Here is a 16,902-nt window from a genome sequence, read left to right as displayed (position 1 = left end):
AGCTTGGCCTCTCCTTGTCGGCAGTGGGTATGTGAAATGAAGTCCATGGGCAAAATAGTGTTGCTCGTGCCAGAGCCAAGAGAGCTCAGGATGGCTTCCTACAGAGAGGTAGTCGAAATGCCATGCTGTGGGTCAGACACACCTTAGTTCCCAAAGTGCCATTTTAGTCCTTGAAAGCTCTTGCACATGATTTGCCCAAACCAATGCATTATTTAATTCACTGAGTGACTCTGGGTCTAAGTAGAAGGAAATCCTTGGCAACTTGAATATTTTCTCCATGTATTATGTCGTTGCTTATCATTTCTATTATGAGGATTCTTGGTTTTCTTGCGTTGAGGTGAAATCCACGCTATAAGCTGAAGTCGCTGATTTCCACCAGAATTGTTTCAGATCCTCTTCCTTTTCAGTAAGCACAGTTATGTCCTATGCACAGTGCAATCTATTAAAGAATTATCTAATCTTGATGCCATATTCTTGTTCACACAGTCAGATTCTCAATCTATTTGTTCTACAGACAGATTAAATAAGTGTGGTGGAAGGATTTTACCCTGATGCACATTTTACCTATTTTCAACCACACATACTTTATTCTGTTCAAACAGCTGCCACTTGGTCTATGTACAAGTTCTGAGCACAATAAAATATTCTAGAATTTCCAATCTTTGCAATGTTATCCACAATGTGTTATGGTCCACACAGTAGAATGACTGTGCTTTGTCAATAAAACACAGGTAAACATCTTTCTTATACTGTCTGCTTTCAAACAAGATCCACCTGACGTCAGCAATGATAATTTTTATTCCACATCTTTTGAATTTGGTGTGAATTTGGGGCAGTTCCTTGTCAACGGAGTGTTGCAGCTATTTTTTTCATTGTCTTCAAAAAAATTTTACTTGTATGTAGTACTAATTATAGCGTTTGATAATTACTGCATTCTATTGGATCACCTCTCTTTGGACAAGCACAAATATGAATGTCTTCCAGTCAGTTGGCCAAGTAGTGGCCTTCCAAATTAATTGTCATAAATACAAAATGGTTGACCCTGGAGGGCATTATGCTGAGTGAAGTATCTCAGTCACAAAAGGACAAACACTGCATAATGCCACTATTATAAAATAGGACTGATGGGAGTGGGAGGTTGGGGGAAATTAAGAAAAGAGAGGATAAATAATAAACACTGCATAGATGAGGGACAGAACTGTCTAAAAGAAATAGATGATTAGGTATTATTTGCATGACAACAGTCCAGAATAAGAGGAGCATAGCAAAGTGCACTGGGGGCAGGGAGGAGGGAGGAAATTGTGCAACAATGAAAGAATCTTTTTAAAGAGAAAAGTGAACTTGGGGTTGGAGGTAGAGAGGAAAATGTGCAACAATGAATGAATGAATATCCAAGTTTTCTGTAAACCTTCATTAAAATGTCAATTAAAAATAATATAATAACAAAAATAAATAAGTGAGCATACTTAACATTATATCCATTTGCTGAAGTATCTCAATTGATATTTTATCCATTCTTAGAGTCTTGTTTTTGCCAATGCCTCCAGTGAATCTCTGACTTCTTCCTTCATCCTGTTTTGAACACAAGCTGGAGTCCTTGTGGTGTGGTATGTAGAGTGTCGAGCTGATCACTGAAATATTGGCACTTCAAATCCACCAGCTTCATCTCAGGAGAAAGGTGGACAGTCTCCTGTAAAGATTCAGAGCCTCAGAAATGAATGAAAGGTTGCCGTGAGTCTGAACTGACTCAAGAGCTGTGAATTTTGCTTTAGGTCTTATTTTTTGGTCAATACCTTCAGAAGATCTTCAACTTTTTCTTTAAATATATTCCCTTCTCAAATGTAATCCACTTCCTGAGACGGTTAAAAACTGTTCTGGCCACACTGTGATGGCATGACATTGTTGTGATTCTGGAAGCTATGCTGTCTGTATTTCAAATACCAGTAAGATCACCTAGGAAGAACAGGTGTGGTGTCAAGGTTTTATGGTTCAAAATGGCTTTCCTAGTTACTGACTTTGCCACGTGGCTGGATGGGAACAGGCAAATAAACTGTGTTAGCCTATCCACAAGAGGGTTGACTAGTTTTGCCATTAAATTGAGCAGATTCAGCAACAGAAATCGGGAATCTCAACTCCAACAAGGAAGAGGAAACAGCTCATATCCTTTAGAGCCAGAGAGTCCTCTACCAGCCAGACCGGGATCTATAGGAGAGCAAGAACAGCCTCTGCAGAGAGCTGGAGACTAACAGAGACAGAGCTGACTTGGGACTTATTCCTCCAGGGAACAGAGCCAGAGGTCTTCATTCACATTTGCTGAAAGACTGAGGGAAGACCTCATCACCTGCAGGACAAAGGGAACTTTGTAACATTGACCTAAGCTGGGAAGTTAAATGAACAAAGCGCCTGTGACTACACTTGAAAAGCTGTCTGGAATGAGGAATATTATCCTGCTGCCAACCTGAGTTATAACCTGTAAACTACTCCAATATGCCCTATAACCATGAATATGGTTCTATAAAGTCCGTATAGTCATTACAATGACTTTTGGACCCCAGAGAGCAATTCGACTGGTATCAGTATTCGTTAAAGTAGCTACAGGAATGTGGGAGACTGTGTCTGACCTTATAGGAATTAGTTTTGTTCTGTGAATGTTGTGGATGAGGACAGTTCCCCTTTGCAAAGTTAACAGAGGTCAGACTCTGTTATCCTCATACTGCTTATATTCTTTTTACAAGTTCAGAAAGACATGATGATCTACTTCTAAGGAAGAAAATGCAAGTCACTGGAAATCTTGACAACGTGGAACATTATCTGATATAACACCTGAAGAAGAGTCTCTCAGATGGGAAGACTCAACACAGTTAAGAGAGAATTATTTTCTCAGAGTAGGGTCAGCGTTAGTTATGTGTATAAAGTACATTTTCCAGAACCTTCATTTGCTGATGTGGCATGACTCAAAATGAGAAGAAATAGCTATAAATATTTGTTAGTAACTGGTATGTGAAATATGTAAGATATGAATCAAGAAAAATGGGATGTTGTCCAAAAGGAGTGTTTGAAGATTGATAGCCTGAAAGATTGAGCTGAAATGGCTTTTGGCCATTTTGAATGAAATCATCACATGGTCTGCTATACCAGGAATGAAAACTGAAGAACAGTATCGCAGTCATTATCAAAAAGATAAACCCTAAAGCACAGCACTGTTAGTAATAGGATAATATACGTATAACAGACTACTACTCAGCAAATAAAAAAGGAACAGACTCTGGAAACACCAAGTCTTGTCTCCAAAGAGTTACACTGAATGAAAATAGCATATCCTAAGAGGCATTATACAATAAGATTTCCATTTACGTAAGATTCTTTAAATGATCAAATTAGAGGAATAGAGAACAGAGCAGTATTGGCAAGGATCATGGAGAGGAGGGGATAGGACAGAAAGATGTGGCTACAAAAGTATTCTTGCCGGGATAAGAAATGTTTTTGTCTTAACTGTATCTGTGCTCCTTCCTGAGAGCTTTCTAGAGGTTTAGTCCATAGGGAGTTATACTGCTAAACCAAAGGGTGCCTGTCTCTCTCTGGTGGTTCAAACCTATCAGAGGCTCCATGGAAGAACGATGGGCAGCCTCAGACACCCAATGGAGAGTCAGCTATGAGTTGGTTGTGACTTGACTGCAGTGAATTTTTGGGTATGATAATAGTAAAATTGTGACGGGAAGTATCATTTTTAACTGACTCAATGTTCCTATAGGACAAAGTTGTTCTTGTGGTTTCTATGAGTCACTGTCCAGTTGATGGCATCTAACAACAAATCACACAGGAGGGGACTGCCCATCTTCCTCAGAATTGCTAGTGGATTAAAAGGGCCAGAGAGGTGCTATCTTTGGGTAAGCAGTGTAATTTCTCATGGACTATACACCATTAGAGCTCGAGTGTTTTGTTGAATATACTGAGGAAAAGTGCAAATGGTACACAGCATCTCTATTATTTCTTGCCCTTACATGCAGATCTACAAGTATTTAAACATAAAATTGTTCTTGTTCTTGTTGTTGTGTACTGTACAGTTGGAACCAGCCCATAGCTAACGTCTGACAAAGGCAAATTCTTTCTTTTTTTTTTTTTTAAAGACAGATCTGGTATAGCAGAATCCCATCACTTAAATTCATGGGGGTCTGACACTATGTTCTCATTTCTGGTGATAACCAAGCTAGTAAGAATTCTAAAGACTCTAAAGTATTTCTACCAGAGTTTCTTTGACAACTCCAAAACTTTTAACATCGTCAACTGCTACACAAAAGGTGGCTGGGTGTGCCTTTGGGCCTCATCATGATCACTGATGCTCAGCCAAGCTTCCTTTCAAGAAATAATGATCCAAGTAAATTTAGTGTGCCTATTATTCTCAACTTTAAAGCAAGGTCCCCAATTCCCTGCCTCAGGGACTATTATTGCCCCTCTTTGTCATTCTGAGAAAGCTCTGATGGCCTAGTGGTAAAGAAGCTGCACTGCAAGCCCAAAGAAACGTTTGAATTCACCAACTGGCAATCTCCTCCCATTGGATATTACCACCTCTGAAAACTGGCTGGAGGGTCAGCTATGGGTTGGTTCTGGCTCAAGGGCACAGGACAACTCTGCCACACCTCGGCCACTTGGCTATTTGTGCACTCATGACCAGTTCAAGTCTTCCACCCACGTTCCTTCTCAAAAGCTAACAGTTTACTTAGGTTAGGTGGCTGGTTTTTGGTCACAGTGTGACATTGATATACCCGTTTCTGGAGGCCAGCTGTTCTTCTTAAGGATGCTATGGTGGAGTCGCGGGGGTGTGGAGGGGTTTGGTGTGTGGTGTGGGGATGGGCGGGTGGGGGCGGTGAAGGGTTGGGGTGGAGTAGGATGAAACATTTCTCACATTCCTCAGGAACTTAGGCTTCTTCAGGCACATACCACAGATAAGGAGATCAAGGCTCAAGGGCAAATGGAGGATGTTGAGCCGGGATGGTTTGATTTTTAGTCCAGTGCATCCTTGCTCCCCTACCCCTGAATAGCAGACCAACACTTTCTGGCCTACACAGGTGTACCAGGGTGCCTGGCTCCCCCCACAGAAGGTTGTTTGCTGAAAGTGGGAATTGAGGATAAGACATTTGTACGCAGGTGCCAGTCTGCCTGGAGACTCTCAGCTTATTTTGTGTGAGTGTCTGACCTTGAGTATGTCTCTGTATTGCCTATGTCTGGCTATGTCTCTGCATGTAGTATGTATAGACGGGTATTTTTATGTGCGCTGTTCGTATGTATGTTGTTTGTATGTATGTTGAGTGTGGCTGTGTTTGTGTGGTGTCTGTATGCTCGGATATGTCCATACATGTCTCTGTGACTCTGTATGAGTCTATGCATTTTGGGTGTCTTTGTGGGTGTGATGTGTCTGTGTGTGCATATATGCATATCTGTTTGCACCTCTAATTGTGTGACTGTGGTGTCTGCCTCTGTAGGTATGTCTGGTGTATACGATATGCTATCTGTGGATATCCTGTCCGTGCCTATGTGAGTGTCTGGTGTATCTGCTATGCTGTGTGTGTAGTGTCCTGTGCGCGTGTGTGCTGTGTGTATGCGTGGTTGTGCGGTGTGTCCTTGCACGCCAGGTTCAGGGGTGCCCAGTTTGGCCGGGCTGTGGCGCCGGTGGGGCAGGCGGGCAGCATGGCCAGGCTGAGGGTTGCACCCCGCGCTCCTCCCCGCGGCCCGGCACACGTGGGCCCGGCACCGCCTCCCCGCGCCGCCCCGCTGGGCCGCGCGTCCCCACCCACCGTGGGCTGCCCGCCCCCGCCGCGGAGTCCGGCCCAGGGATAAAGTGGCGGCTCAAACGCCGCGCCCTGCCACCACGGTGCCGGTGCCGGAGGCGCGCAGCTCGACCTGGCCCTGGCTCCGCAGACGAGGACCGCACAGCGCACGGGGAACTCGGACAGCGGCGCTCGTGGCCCCGGTAAAGCTGGCTCCCGGCCCCCGCCCCGCCCGCGAGTGCCCGGCCAGGGTTGGGCGCAGCACCCAGGTCCCCCCAGACACACTCGGCGGGGCTCGGGGCGCCTGGCTGTGTGCGCGCGCGAGTGTGTGCGCGCAGGGTACGCGCAGGGCGTGTATGCGGGCGCGCGTCTTCTCCGCGCCCTCGCACCGAGCCCCAAATCAACTTGTTCCCATCCAGTCCATCTTTCCAGTCCCCACTATGCCCAGGGCAGGGACGCCGAGCCAAGCCTCCTGGTTTTTCTTGTGACATTTCCCATGACAGCCGCAGAACTCCATTTGCTTTGCTGGTGGGGACAGATAGGAAGCAAAGTTTGTCAGAACCTCCGGGGGTGACTTTGTCTCGGGGACCCGCATTTGTGGGTATGTGAGATGTCTTGCGTGTGCGCAGAGCGGGTTCCTGGGTTGTGGGTGCCGGGTTCGTGCGCTCCTCCAGTGGCTCCTTTAGGAAAAGTGTTGAGATGAACTAACGGAGAACAGTCAGCGCCTGTCCCCCGCTTTGGGGAATGCTAGGGTCCCTGAGACCCTGCCACTTAGAGCTGGCAGCAGACTGCCTTGATTGGAGCACTTGGAGGACCAAAAAGGCTGATCCTAGAGGGCTGCAGGGTAGAGCAGGCATGGAGGCTAGGAGAGGGGCTCAGGCTGGGCGTGAACGCTGCCCTGTGACAGCCCCGAGGAGGGAGCAGCTCTTATTTGCCTGGCTCTGATTCTGCAGACTGTCACCCTTCTGGAATGCAAACCCAGGACATGATGGAAACAGGTTTGTCATCGCTGCTCTGGAATTCCATCCCCGGGAGTCTCATCCACCTCATAATTGTGTCCCATGAAACTGTTCCTTCGAGATTTTAAGATAGATGGGTCTTTTTGCAGCTGGGGTTTTGTACACGCTGAACCGACTATAATTTCCACTTGATTACAGCGAAAATAACCGTTAAGATTAAGTGTCCTGAAATGAGTTAAACACAGATGGGAAAGGGGTAGCTGTCATGAGGTATTTTAAAAAAGTGAGCCTTTACTTAAGAACAAACGAGATTTTTTTTTTTTTTTCCATTTTGGAGAGATTTGCGAGAAATTTATGTATGCTTAAATCTTGGAAATGGAATTTTTAAAAACTGTGGTTTTTGTTTTGTTTGCTTCTTACACGTTACTGTCAACAAGACTTTCCTCCTGTCTCCATATGATTTTGCCATTTTTTTTTTCTCACATGGAACAATATCTTCCTTCTTTTCAAGGACTTGCAGATCCTTCCAGAATGCCGGAGGAAAGTTCCCCCAGGCACACTCCACAGAGTGCCTCGTACAAGGACCTCCCTCACTTCGTCAATGCTGATGGGCAGCACATTTTCTGCAGGTATTGGAAGCCCACAGGGGAGCCCAAGTAAGTATCCTCACCAAACTGCCTGTACTGGGCCAGGAATGTGTACTTGCATCTCTTCCCTGTGGGCCATTTCCTAGGATACCCTACCTCACATGCCTTTCTGATGTTAGGTATGGGGGTGCTGACGTAACTGAGGTGTTATGTTACAAAATGAGAAACTATGAGTTCTAGTCTCATTAAAGCAACTAGGATACAGATTCTACTCTCTGGCAGTTTTAAGAAATTTTAAGAAATTCCAACACTTTGTTATGTGTACTTGCATTGATTTCCTCTTGGGCACACATTTGATTGACATCAGGCCCAACAACTAGAGAAAATGATGCCATCTGGGAAGAAAACCAAAATATTCTATATTGACACCCTTTGCACTCATTTCCTGTCAGATTGTGAACTTCCGAAGAGGACATCCGTGAATAACTAGGAAGGGAGGGGTCTGTGTGTTTCCTCCTAATTTATTCCCAGCTCTGATACTTTTTCCATCTTCCAGGGAAGATTTTGCTTCTTAGTAGGAATAAGAACCACAGACCATGAAACAGCTGGCCTACTGCTGCTTTCTCGAATGGAGCAGAGACAGCCCTGCTTGTCTGTGCTATTTAGGGGGAGAAGTGATTGTGGTAACTGACTGACTTAGTGACAAGTGAAAATTTCCTGTTCCATGAAAGTTGTCTGACCTGTTTTGTAAGATTCTTGTCTCCTAGGGAACAAGGTATGGGGAGGTTATTTTCTTCCTTTGTATTTCTGCCTAATCCTAAAACAAGCCTAAAATGTCTCCTGTTCCTTCAGCAAGATGTGTATAATCCAGGTAGCTGTACCTTAAGTCCACCTACAGGAGGCCCAGAGAAGAGGACTTTTAAAACAGCCCTGGTTTCAAATGTGGCATCAAGGCAACTGTGCAAGCTGGCTAGATTTTCTGCTCTGGTGTCCTCCCAAAGTGACCGAGGACAGTGCCTACCATTTCTAGTCATATCTTACTTAAAGATCTCCTCCAGAGATGGGGATGTACTTCTGTTTGTGCATGTGTTAGGCACAAGGAGAGAAGGAAGGAGAGAAAAGGAGGGTTGCCAAGCATGATAATGCTGATTAACCATTAATTCCCCATTTTGGCTTAACTGGTGGTAGAATATCGTGGTGGGGTGTTTTGTGTTTTTTTGTTTTGGGTTTTTTTTTTCCATTTCTAACAATTTAGTCATGGATGGAGGCTTATTTGATTACTATGCAAAAAAGAGAGTAAAGAGTTGACAGTGGCTTTTGATGTCCAAACCTTGGACTCTGGACTTTGTCTATGAAGGAGGGAACTGTCCTAGATTAAGGACAGTCAAATAAAGAAGGCTTCCAGTGCTCAGCCAGGGGGTGGGGCATGTGGGGTGGCAAATGGGGCGAGGGGCCAGTGCTGGCCTTGTTGGCTGCCCCTGTCCAGGCCTGTGGGTGGTTTCTCAATCTATGCTTTCACATCACCCTGCAGGGTGTCCTCTGTCCTTTGCTCTTGCTCAAAAAAATAGAGAAGCAATTGAGTCCTTGGTTAAAGTTGAGCTGGCTGGGGAAGTATGTGCCCATGAGAATCGGAGCGAGGGTGGAGGTGGAAGTAGTTGGGCCCTAGCATTCAGAAGGAACCATGTGGGTCTGGAAGAAGGTACGAGTAGATGCAGTGACACAGAAACAACAACAAAACATACAGCCTGTGAGACTCACTGAGCTGTGTCACCCACCCTCAAGGTACTGAGGTGATGGGAGGTCCCTGCTTTCCTGCCCCTCCTTCTTCTGAGATGATGCACATCAATAACCCCCCGTTTGAACTAGATATTACCTCTAGATGCAGTCTCATAAATGTACCACAGCCACCCAGCTCTGATAGACCAGGGGAAGTGAGGGACCTGGAATCCTTCTGTGATGACAGATGCTACCCCTGTGGTTGTGGATTTGAGGACATCATTCTTGAAAGGGTGGAGTGACAGTGAAAGAGAGAAAGGTCCAGGATGAGATGGATTAACTCAGTGACTGGAGAAACAGGATTAGGTCTGTCAAAGATGATGAGATTGGCTCGGAATACAGCAGGATTCAGAGCTATTGTACATAGGGTTGCCATGAGTCGCCTGACTCAATAGCACATCACAACAAAGGGTCCTGAGTGAGCTCTGGTGGCCTAGTGGTACGAAGCTGCATTACAATTCCAAAGGCTTGCGGTTCAAATCCACCAGCTGCTTTCACAGAGAGCAATGGGCAATCTCTGCCCCGCTTCTGAAAACCCACTGGAGGGTCAGCTATGAGTCAATTCCAACTTGAAGGCACACAACAACAACAACAGCAGGGTCCTGGGTAGGAGCAAGGTTGGTGGCCCAGCTGTCACAGAGGTGGGGAGGCCGAGGGAGATCAGGATTGAGGTCTGTGTGGTATGGAAGCCTTTTCAAACTTCACCTCTGAGACTAGTTGATGTGGTAGTGGCCACACCCAGCAAGCATGCCCTCTGCTGTGGTCCAGGCATGTCATTGTAGTTCCATTTCTACACTGTCACCTACAAAGCCTCATCTCGTTTGCTTTTAGAAAGAGGGTGGTTTTAGATCCCTTTTAGCCTCTGGAGGTCCTTAAGGAAGTATCCTCCAGGCCTGTCCACTTCTGGGGCTGGAATCCTATCACCTTCCAGTTAGGAGGAAAAAGGGAGAGAAGAAAGAGGAGTTAACCCCACTGCGCCTGCTCCATCCTCCGTGAAGAGGACTTACCTTCTCCCTGCTTGCTCCTCTCCTGTCCTTTTCACAGGTTCTCTTGGGGCCTGGAAAGCCAGGCCTGGACCCTGGGACCATCTTGTACAAGCCAGCTGTGGTGCTGCCTCTCTGAATAGGTGTTGGTTTGTATTGTGTGCTGACCAGAAATTTGTCAAATGTGCTGTCCCTCCTGACTGGACAGCTGCTCCTGGAGGCCTGTCTCCAGCACCTGCTGAGACTGTTTGTCCTGAGGAGAAGTTGTGAGGCTCTAAGGCCTGCTCTGCCTATTGGCACAACCTGACAAGCAGGCCTAGGGTGTTCTGATGGGGCAAATGTTGGTATCTGAATGCTGGTCTCATGTCACTGGACGCAAAGAAAGAAGAAAGCATGCCTGATGTTCTTTTTATGACTTGTGTATCCAGGCACAAGGCTGTTTTTAGCATAGCAAGCAAGAGGCTTCGTCCTCAACAATCATAAACCAGAAATTTCAGACCTACATGAACCAGAAATTTCAGACCTACGTGTGGCAGTGTTGAGGCACGTTCATGCTCACTTAGTACAATCTATTAGGCATAATAAACATTATGCTTAACATTATCTCCTATTAATTGAGCGCCAAGTCTGCCTTAGGGTCTAGCCTAACGCCTGCACATGTGTGGCCTTGTTTAATCTTTATGTCAGTCTGTGAGGCTAATATCACTATTGTATTATCATTCTCCTTTTACAGAGGAGGAAAACAGAGGTCTAGAGCTTTAAAGTTTCTTGTCCAAAATAACCCCGCTGATTAGTAACTGGATTCCATCCTTTGTACTTCTTGCCACACCACTAAGCAAGATAGGCTTTTATTTCTATAGTCTTTTCCTGATAAGTTCTTGCATTTTTGGTTAAGATAAAGATCACGTCTGTGATCAAGTTGCTGTTCTTGTTATGTACGCACAAGCTGACTACAACTCCTAGGGACCTTGTGAACAACGTATTGGAACCTTCTCCTGTCCTGTGCCATCCTCATAATCTCTGACTGGCTTTAGTTGTTTTCATTGTTACAGTCATTGTGTGAATCCATTTTTAAGGGTCTTCCTGTCTCTCTGGCCCTCCACTTTTCACAGCATGAATAGAACGATTCATTCTCACTAATTTTTTTATTCATAGTGTACTGAAAGGGAGGAATAGTTTCAAGCTGGACATCCATTTGGAAAGAACATCTCGTGGCGCCCTGGGTCTTAGCGTTTTCTGCACTGATTATTTCTCAGGTGGTCGAGGGGACCCACAGGTGACAGAGGATGCCCCCCACACACAGGTGGAGTGGACTTGGTGTCCCCCTCAGCTGGGTCAAGGTTACTCTCAGTAACCAGTTGCCATTGACTCAGTGCCTTCTCCTCATGGTGACCCCACGAGGGTCAGAGCGGAATTGTGCTCTGCGGGGTCTCCAGTGGCTGAATTTTTGGAAGTAGATCACCAAGTTCTTGATTCTGGAATTCCTGTGGTGGACTTGAACCAACAGGCTTTAGGTTAAGGGTGAGTACATTAACTATTTATACCTTCCTGCAATTCCTAATAGATCTTCCCTGGACCTTTCTGGGGCTGCTGGCTTTTCCTTTCTTGCTCAGACTTTGATAACTGGGTTTGTTCCTCCAAGTGCCCCAAGCCACAACCTCACTCTGGATTTTACCCCCCTCACACATCCCACGCCATCATCCCCCACCCCAGTCTGTGCTGGCATTGGGCCTGTCTCTAGCCTCTGATTGATGGGAGAGAGCTGGCAGACTCAGGATGGAGCACATGACAGGGATGGACCCCCAAGAGAAGCAAGCAGGTGGCATTGTTTTAGAACCTCTCCAGTCCTCTGAGCCATGAGCTATTGTCTGTGGGTCTTGAGTGTATACTCCAAGGCTCCTGCTGTAACGGAATGGGGCCCAGCCAACGTATTCCTCTCACGCCTGTCCCTCCCCTCTTCTGTTTGATCTCTTTCTCCTGGAAATCTGGAGCTGTGGTCAGTGCCACCCAGGACACATCCTCCTGTCCTTGCAAATTTACCCAAGAAGAGACAGCTTCTCTAAAGCTGGGAGATGTTTAAATGATGCAAAACACTTTCCCTCGCTTCCTTCTTACTTCTAATAAATATCTTCCCCAGCTAGCTGTCAGCTGTTGGGGTTTGGCTGCTGTGGCTCCTGATAAGGGGCTCATAGCCACCTGCATCCAGACTACGAAGAGCCTTTACTAGCCAACAGAACACAGTTTCTATCCCTAGTGCCTTCTAGCAATCTTGTTCTTTACAAAAGGAAAACAAGTCTTTCCTCTTCTCCCTGTTCCCCAAAGGAGTCATGCTGTTTATTCAAAGGCCACTCCTTTCTGGTGATTTGAATCCAGCCCATGGCTCCTCAAGAGAAAGTTGATCGATCAGTCTTCTTCTGTGTGATTTTCAGCCTCCAAAAACCTGTAGGAGAGTCAGTCAACTCTGAGTTGGTTCCAACTAGACCATGATCCCTGAGCTCCAGAGATTTCCAGCAACCTTGTCAAATGGAGCCCTTCTTTTAGTCCTTATGGATTTATGCAGCTAACTGAAAGGGCCAGAGTCTCTGTTGGTTTGAATCCACTGGTAGCTCCATAGGAGGAAGATGGCAATCTCCTCCCATGAGATTTACAGCCTCCAAAAGTCTCCTGGAAGGTCAGCTTTGACTTGGTTCCTGCTTGACTTCAATGAGCGTTTTGAGTTTCACAGCCTAAGGGGTAGTTTCGTGCTCTGAGCATCATTCTCCAGGGTCTGTAATCAACATCTTTGGTACCTGCAGTCAGGATATCAGGAAACATAAAGCATCTGGAAAGTCTGCTGTCAGGGACAGACAAAGTCCTAAAAAGCAATAATGTCAGTATAAACATCTGCCTGATTCAAGTGTCTTTCCAATCACCTGCTGTGCATCTGAGAGAGGGACAATTAATAAGGATGACAGAAGAAGAATGCCTTTGAGCTGTGGTGTTGGAGAGTATTGAATATCCTATGGACTGTCAAAAGAACAAACTGATACGTCTTAGAGAAGGTGCAGCCAGAGTGCTCCTTGGAGGAAAAGATGGTGAAGCTTCATCTCACATACTTTGGGCATCTTGCTAGGAGAGGCTATTCCTTGGAGAGGGACATCATGCTTGGAAAGGTGGAGGCTCAGCGAAAGAGAGGGAGAACCCTCACTGAGATGGATTGACGCAGTGACTGCAACAGTGGACTCAAGTGTGTTGGGGGTGATGAGGATGGTGCAGGATAGAACAAGTTTCAGACCTGTTGTTCATAGGATCGCTGTGAGTCATACTTGACGGCACATAACAGTAACACCTTCACACCTGTGAGTGTATGAAGGAGTGTGCAGAGATATTTCATGCTTCTCAGAAGTCGCTGCTGACTCCTGTAGCCCTGGTCACCCACTTCTTCCTTGGAGCAATGCCCCCTGCCTGATGTGAGGTACTGAATCTGGGCCCACTGCTTCACCAGCCTGTGAGCTGGCCAAGATGCCCTGCAGGAAGGAGTGGCCATTGTGAACCCCATTCTATTGGTCTTCCTGCTTTTAGGGCACCATCCTTAGGGAGAGTGAACTAGGCTTGATGGTAAGGAGTTTGGCTGTAGCTCTTGCACCCCTCCCTTCACTCTGTAGTGACTCACCTCCAGGAGGTGTCTTGTCTTTGTTTTCACTCAGCCTTCATCTTGTTCCAAGTGAACAAGTTCAGCAGCAAACCCTTGAAGTCTATATGTGCCAGGCTTTGTGTTGGGCATCAGGGCAGAGAGAGGGTTGTAGAAGCCATTTTACTTGATGCAAGGAAAGAGGCTCTTATGCAAATGCAAGGATCACTCAAATAGAATGTTGCAGGTACCTAGCTGGAGCCCTGGTGGCATGGGGGTTATGTGCTTGGCTGCTAATCAGACGTTCGCTGTTGGAACCAACAGCAGCTCCACAGGAAAGAGAAGTGCCATTCTGCTTCCATAAAGATGCAAGCCTTGGAAAACCAGGGGACAGTCCTACTTGATTCTGTAGAGTTGCTGTGAATCCAGATTTCCTTGATGGCAGTGGGTGGGTGGTGAGTGAAAGGGCAGATACCCAGAAGCAGAGCCGCTGCCCTCCTTCCAGGTAGACACAGCCCCCAGGTGCATGCATGGTGAGCAGGGGTGGGCTCCATTCCAGCCCCGCTCACCTTCGTGCCAGTGCCCTTCGGGTAGGGCATCCTAGGGAAGGGGGCCAAGGCAGAAAGGCATGAAGCACCAGGCCACTTTGGGGAGCTGCAAATAGCATCATATTACTGGGGCAGCAACCAGCAAACACTGAAACTTGGTGGAGGGTCAACCTAAGGGCCTTAGAGAACAAGCTTTAGGGCTTAGACTTGAATCTTTAGAGTGCAGGGAGCCAGGGACAGTTCTCAGCAGGGAAGTGATGAATTTGAATTTGTATTTAAGCAACCAGCCTAAATGAACAGTGCTTGCTGTAATCCAGGTGACAGATGGGGAGTGAGGTCTGAGTTGTCACCTGGCTGGGAAAGGTTAAGGTTGCCTGTGTTTAGTGGTTGATGGGCTGTTCCTGTGTGCTGTGGAGTGAGTCAGAATCGACTCATAGTTGATCCTCCTGTGGGTTTTCAGAGGCTGTAAATCACATGGGAGGAGATCATCCATCTTTCTTCCAAGGAGCAGCTGGTGGATTAGAACCTCATGCCTTTGGGATTGCAGCACAACTTTTTAAAACTAGGCCACCAGAGCTCCCTGATTAGGGGTAGAAGGAGGGAAAGGAGGATTCCCTAGGAACTCCCTGGGTGACCAAGATAGAAGCTGGTACTATAGGCCAGGAATGGAGGAAAATGGGCTTCTTCTAGCTCATTCTCAGCTTCCATGATGCCCAGGCATCCCTCTGACAGCGAGAACACATGCATTCAAGCAGCCCTGGCATCAACTGGTAGGAGCAACAGAGAGCAGAAAGGTGAGTTCTCTCAGCCCTGCAGAGCCCAGCAATCAGAACCATATGCCCAATATTTCTTAAACAAATTCATGATTATAAGGAAGAAATCCTCTTTTACCTGGTCTCCCACAAGGAGTAACAAAAAAAGTAAAAGCCTCAACATCTCTGTTGTTGCATCAATATTACACTTGAAGTCCAAGAAGTTGGGCTTTACTGCGTATCTTGTACAAAAATCTAGCTTTAGTTAGATTTCTACTTTTCATCACACTCCTATTTCCTTTTCCTCATTTAAGAATTTACAAAAGTTTCTTTCTCTTATGTGAAACTGCTTCTTTGTCTGATTCTTACACCTTTTTGGTAACAGAGAATATTGCCTTGTTTTTAAATAGGGCATCTCTTCTGGGCTTTTCGTAAAATTTATTTTAAAAAGCTTTCAAATCACTAAGATCTTTTTGATGGCATGAGGAAAGGCCGGCTGCTGGTTTTGCAGTTGATTTTCTGACAGCTTCATTAAGGGATAATTTCTTCCAGTTGCTGTAAGAATGTTCTGCAGACACAGATCTGGCTTTGTTTTCCAGTGGAGCCCAAAGGAGGAGAAATAGCAAAACAAGCTGCTTTCTGAATAGTTCCCACTGCCCACCATTGTCTGTTTACCCACGCTGGCACCTTTCAGGCTCAGATCTTTCATCCTCTTTCCACAGACAAACACCAGACCACCCCAGCTATTGTGTAGAGAAAGTGGCCGATAGCATTGTGGATTTTCATAGCTGAGACGCTAACGCGATAAAGTGACTCTTGTCCTACACTTTAGGGTCATCCAAGGCTTCCACCATGAGGAGATGCTTCCCATTCCACATGGAGTGGGGTTGCTGAGGAGAGGCACTGAGTGACCTTGGAGGTGGTGACATTATTCTCTGTGAATTCAAAGAGCAGTAACCCACAACAGGGCGTGGTTTGTGTAAGAAAAGCTGTATGCTGCTTGGCCCTTCATTTACAGCTGCCCCAATTGGTGTAGTCCCAAGGGAGCTGCACTGCTAACCCAAAGAGGGTCAGCTGTGAGTGAATTCTCACTCTAAGGCCCTGCGTGCATGCGTGTGTGGGGGTGTGTGTGAGAAAGTGAGAGAGAAAGAGAGAGAAGGAAACAAACAAACATCTGGCATGTCTTTCTCCCCAGCTAATGCTGACCATTGGTTTTTGCTTTTGCCTTTCAATAAATCTTGTGTGCGGTGATTCAAAGCATACCTCACCTTCTTTGAAAAGGTTCAGACAAACTATTTTTCAGGGGACCCCTGCTATATTAATGTTCTAGTCTTGAAGGAGTACACGAAGGAAGCAGGAGGGGAAAGGAAGACAGTAGAAGACAGAAAAAAGAAGCAGAGATTCTAAAAATATATCCTCGGTTGACACTGGCACTGTGCTTAAAAGGAATTTGGTCTTAAAAAAAAAAAAAAAAAGGAATGTGATCTTCTTTCCCCTCTAAAGAGTTTTCAAAACCAGAAATGTTTAGGTGTTCTACAGGGCAGGCTCTGGTGACCTAGAAACAAGAACAGTATAATCCCAAAGGCATGTAGTTCAAATCCACCGGCTCCTCTGCAATTAGCTGCCTCTGAGGGTCAACTCCAACTCGACAGTACACAACAACGACAACAACATGGGCAGGGTTGGTAGAGATCCCAGTGCAAAGTGTTTTGGTAAATGAAACCTGTGTTGTGTTTTGGATGTTTGCAACCTGAGAAGCTCAAATGTTGCCTCACAGCGCCCCTTCCAGAGAGCAGGTGATTCAGGTGAGCAGTCCCGAGAGAGGGTCAGATTACTGAACCCGTGATGAGCTTTTCTCAACCAAGTGGAAATTCTCTGGTCTTTTGTTTCTCTGCACACATACTGGGTCCAGATGCCTAGTG

General features: G+C 46.1%; 1 protein-coding gene across 2 annotated transcripts in view; it reads left to right on the top strand.

The window, feature by feature from the left end:
• The first annotated feature begins 6,759 nt into the window (after window positions 1-6,759).
• MGLL (monoglyceride lipase) overlaps window positions 6,760-16,902 on the top strand; it is a 146,734-nt gene continuing 136,591 nt past the window's right edge. Inside the window, exons 1-2 of one of the 2 annotated variants that reach the window (XM_006895171.1) lie at window positions 6,760-6,763; window positions 7,236-7,380. In XM_006895171.1, coding sequence (XP_006895233.1) covers window positions 7,256-7,380 — 125 coding nt within the window. In that variant the 5' untranslated portion in view covers window positions 6,760-6,763; window positions 7,236-7,255. Of the gene's footprint in view, window positions 6,764-7,235; window positions 7,381-16,902 lie in introns of those variants that run through there. The other variant, XM_006895172.1, reaches the window with a different exon arrangement.

Source organism: Elephantulus edwardii, unplaced genomic scaffold (genome assembly GCF_000299155.1).
Source record: "Elephantulus edwardii isolate Elephantulus edwardi_28Jun2011 unplaced genomic scaffold, EleEdw1.0 scaffold00161, whole genome shotgun sequence".
NCBI classification, from domain to species: Eukaryota; Metazoa; Chordata; class Mammalia; order Macroscelidea; family Macroscelididae; genus Elephantulus; species Elephantulus edwardii.
Note: the sequence above shows the minus strand (reverse complement) of the source record. Positions and strands in the feature narration are given on the sequence as shown.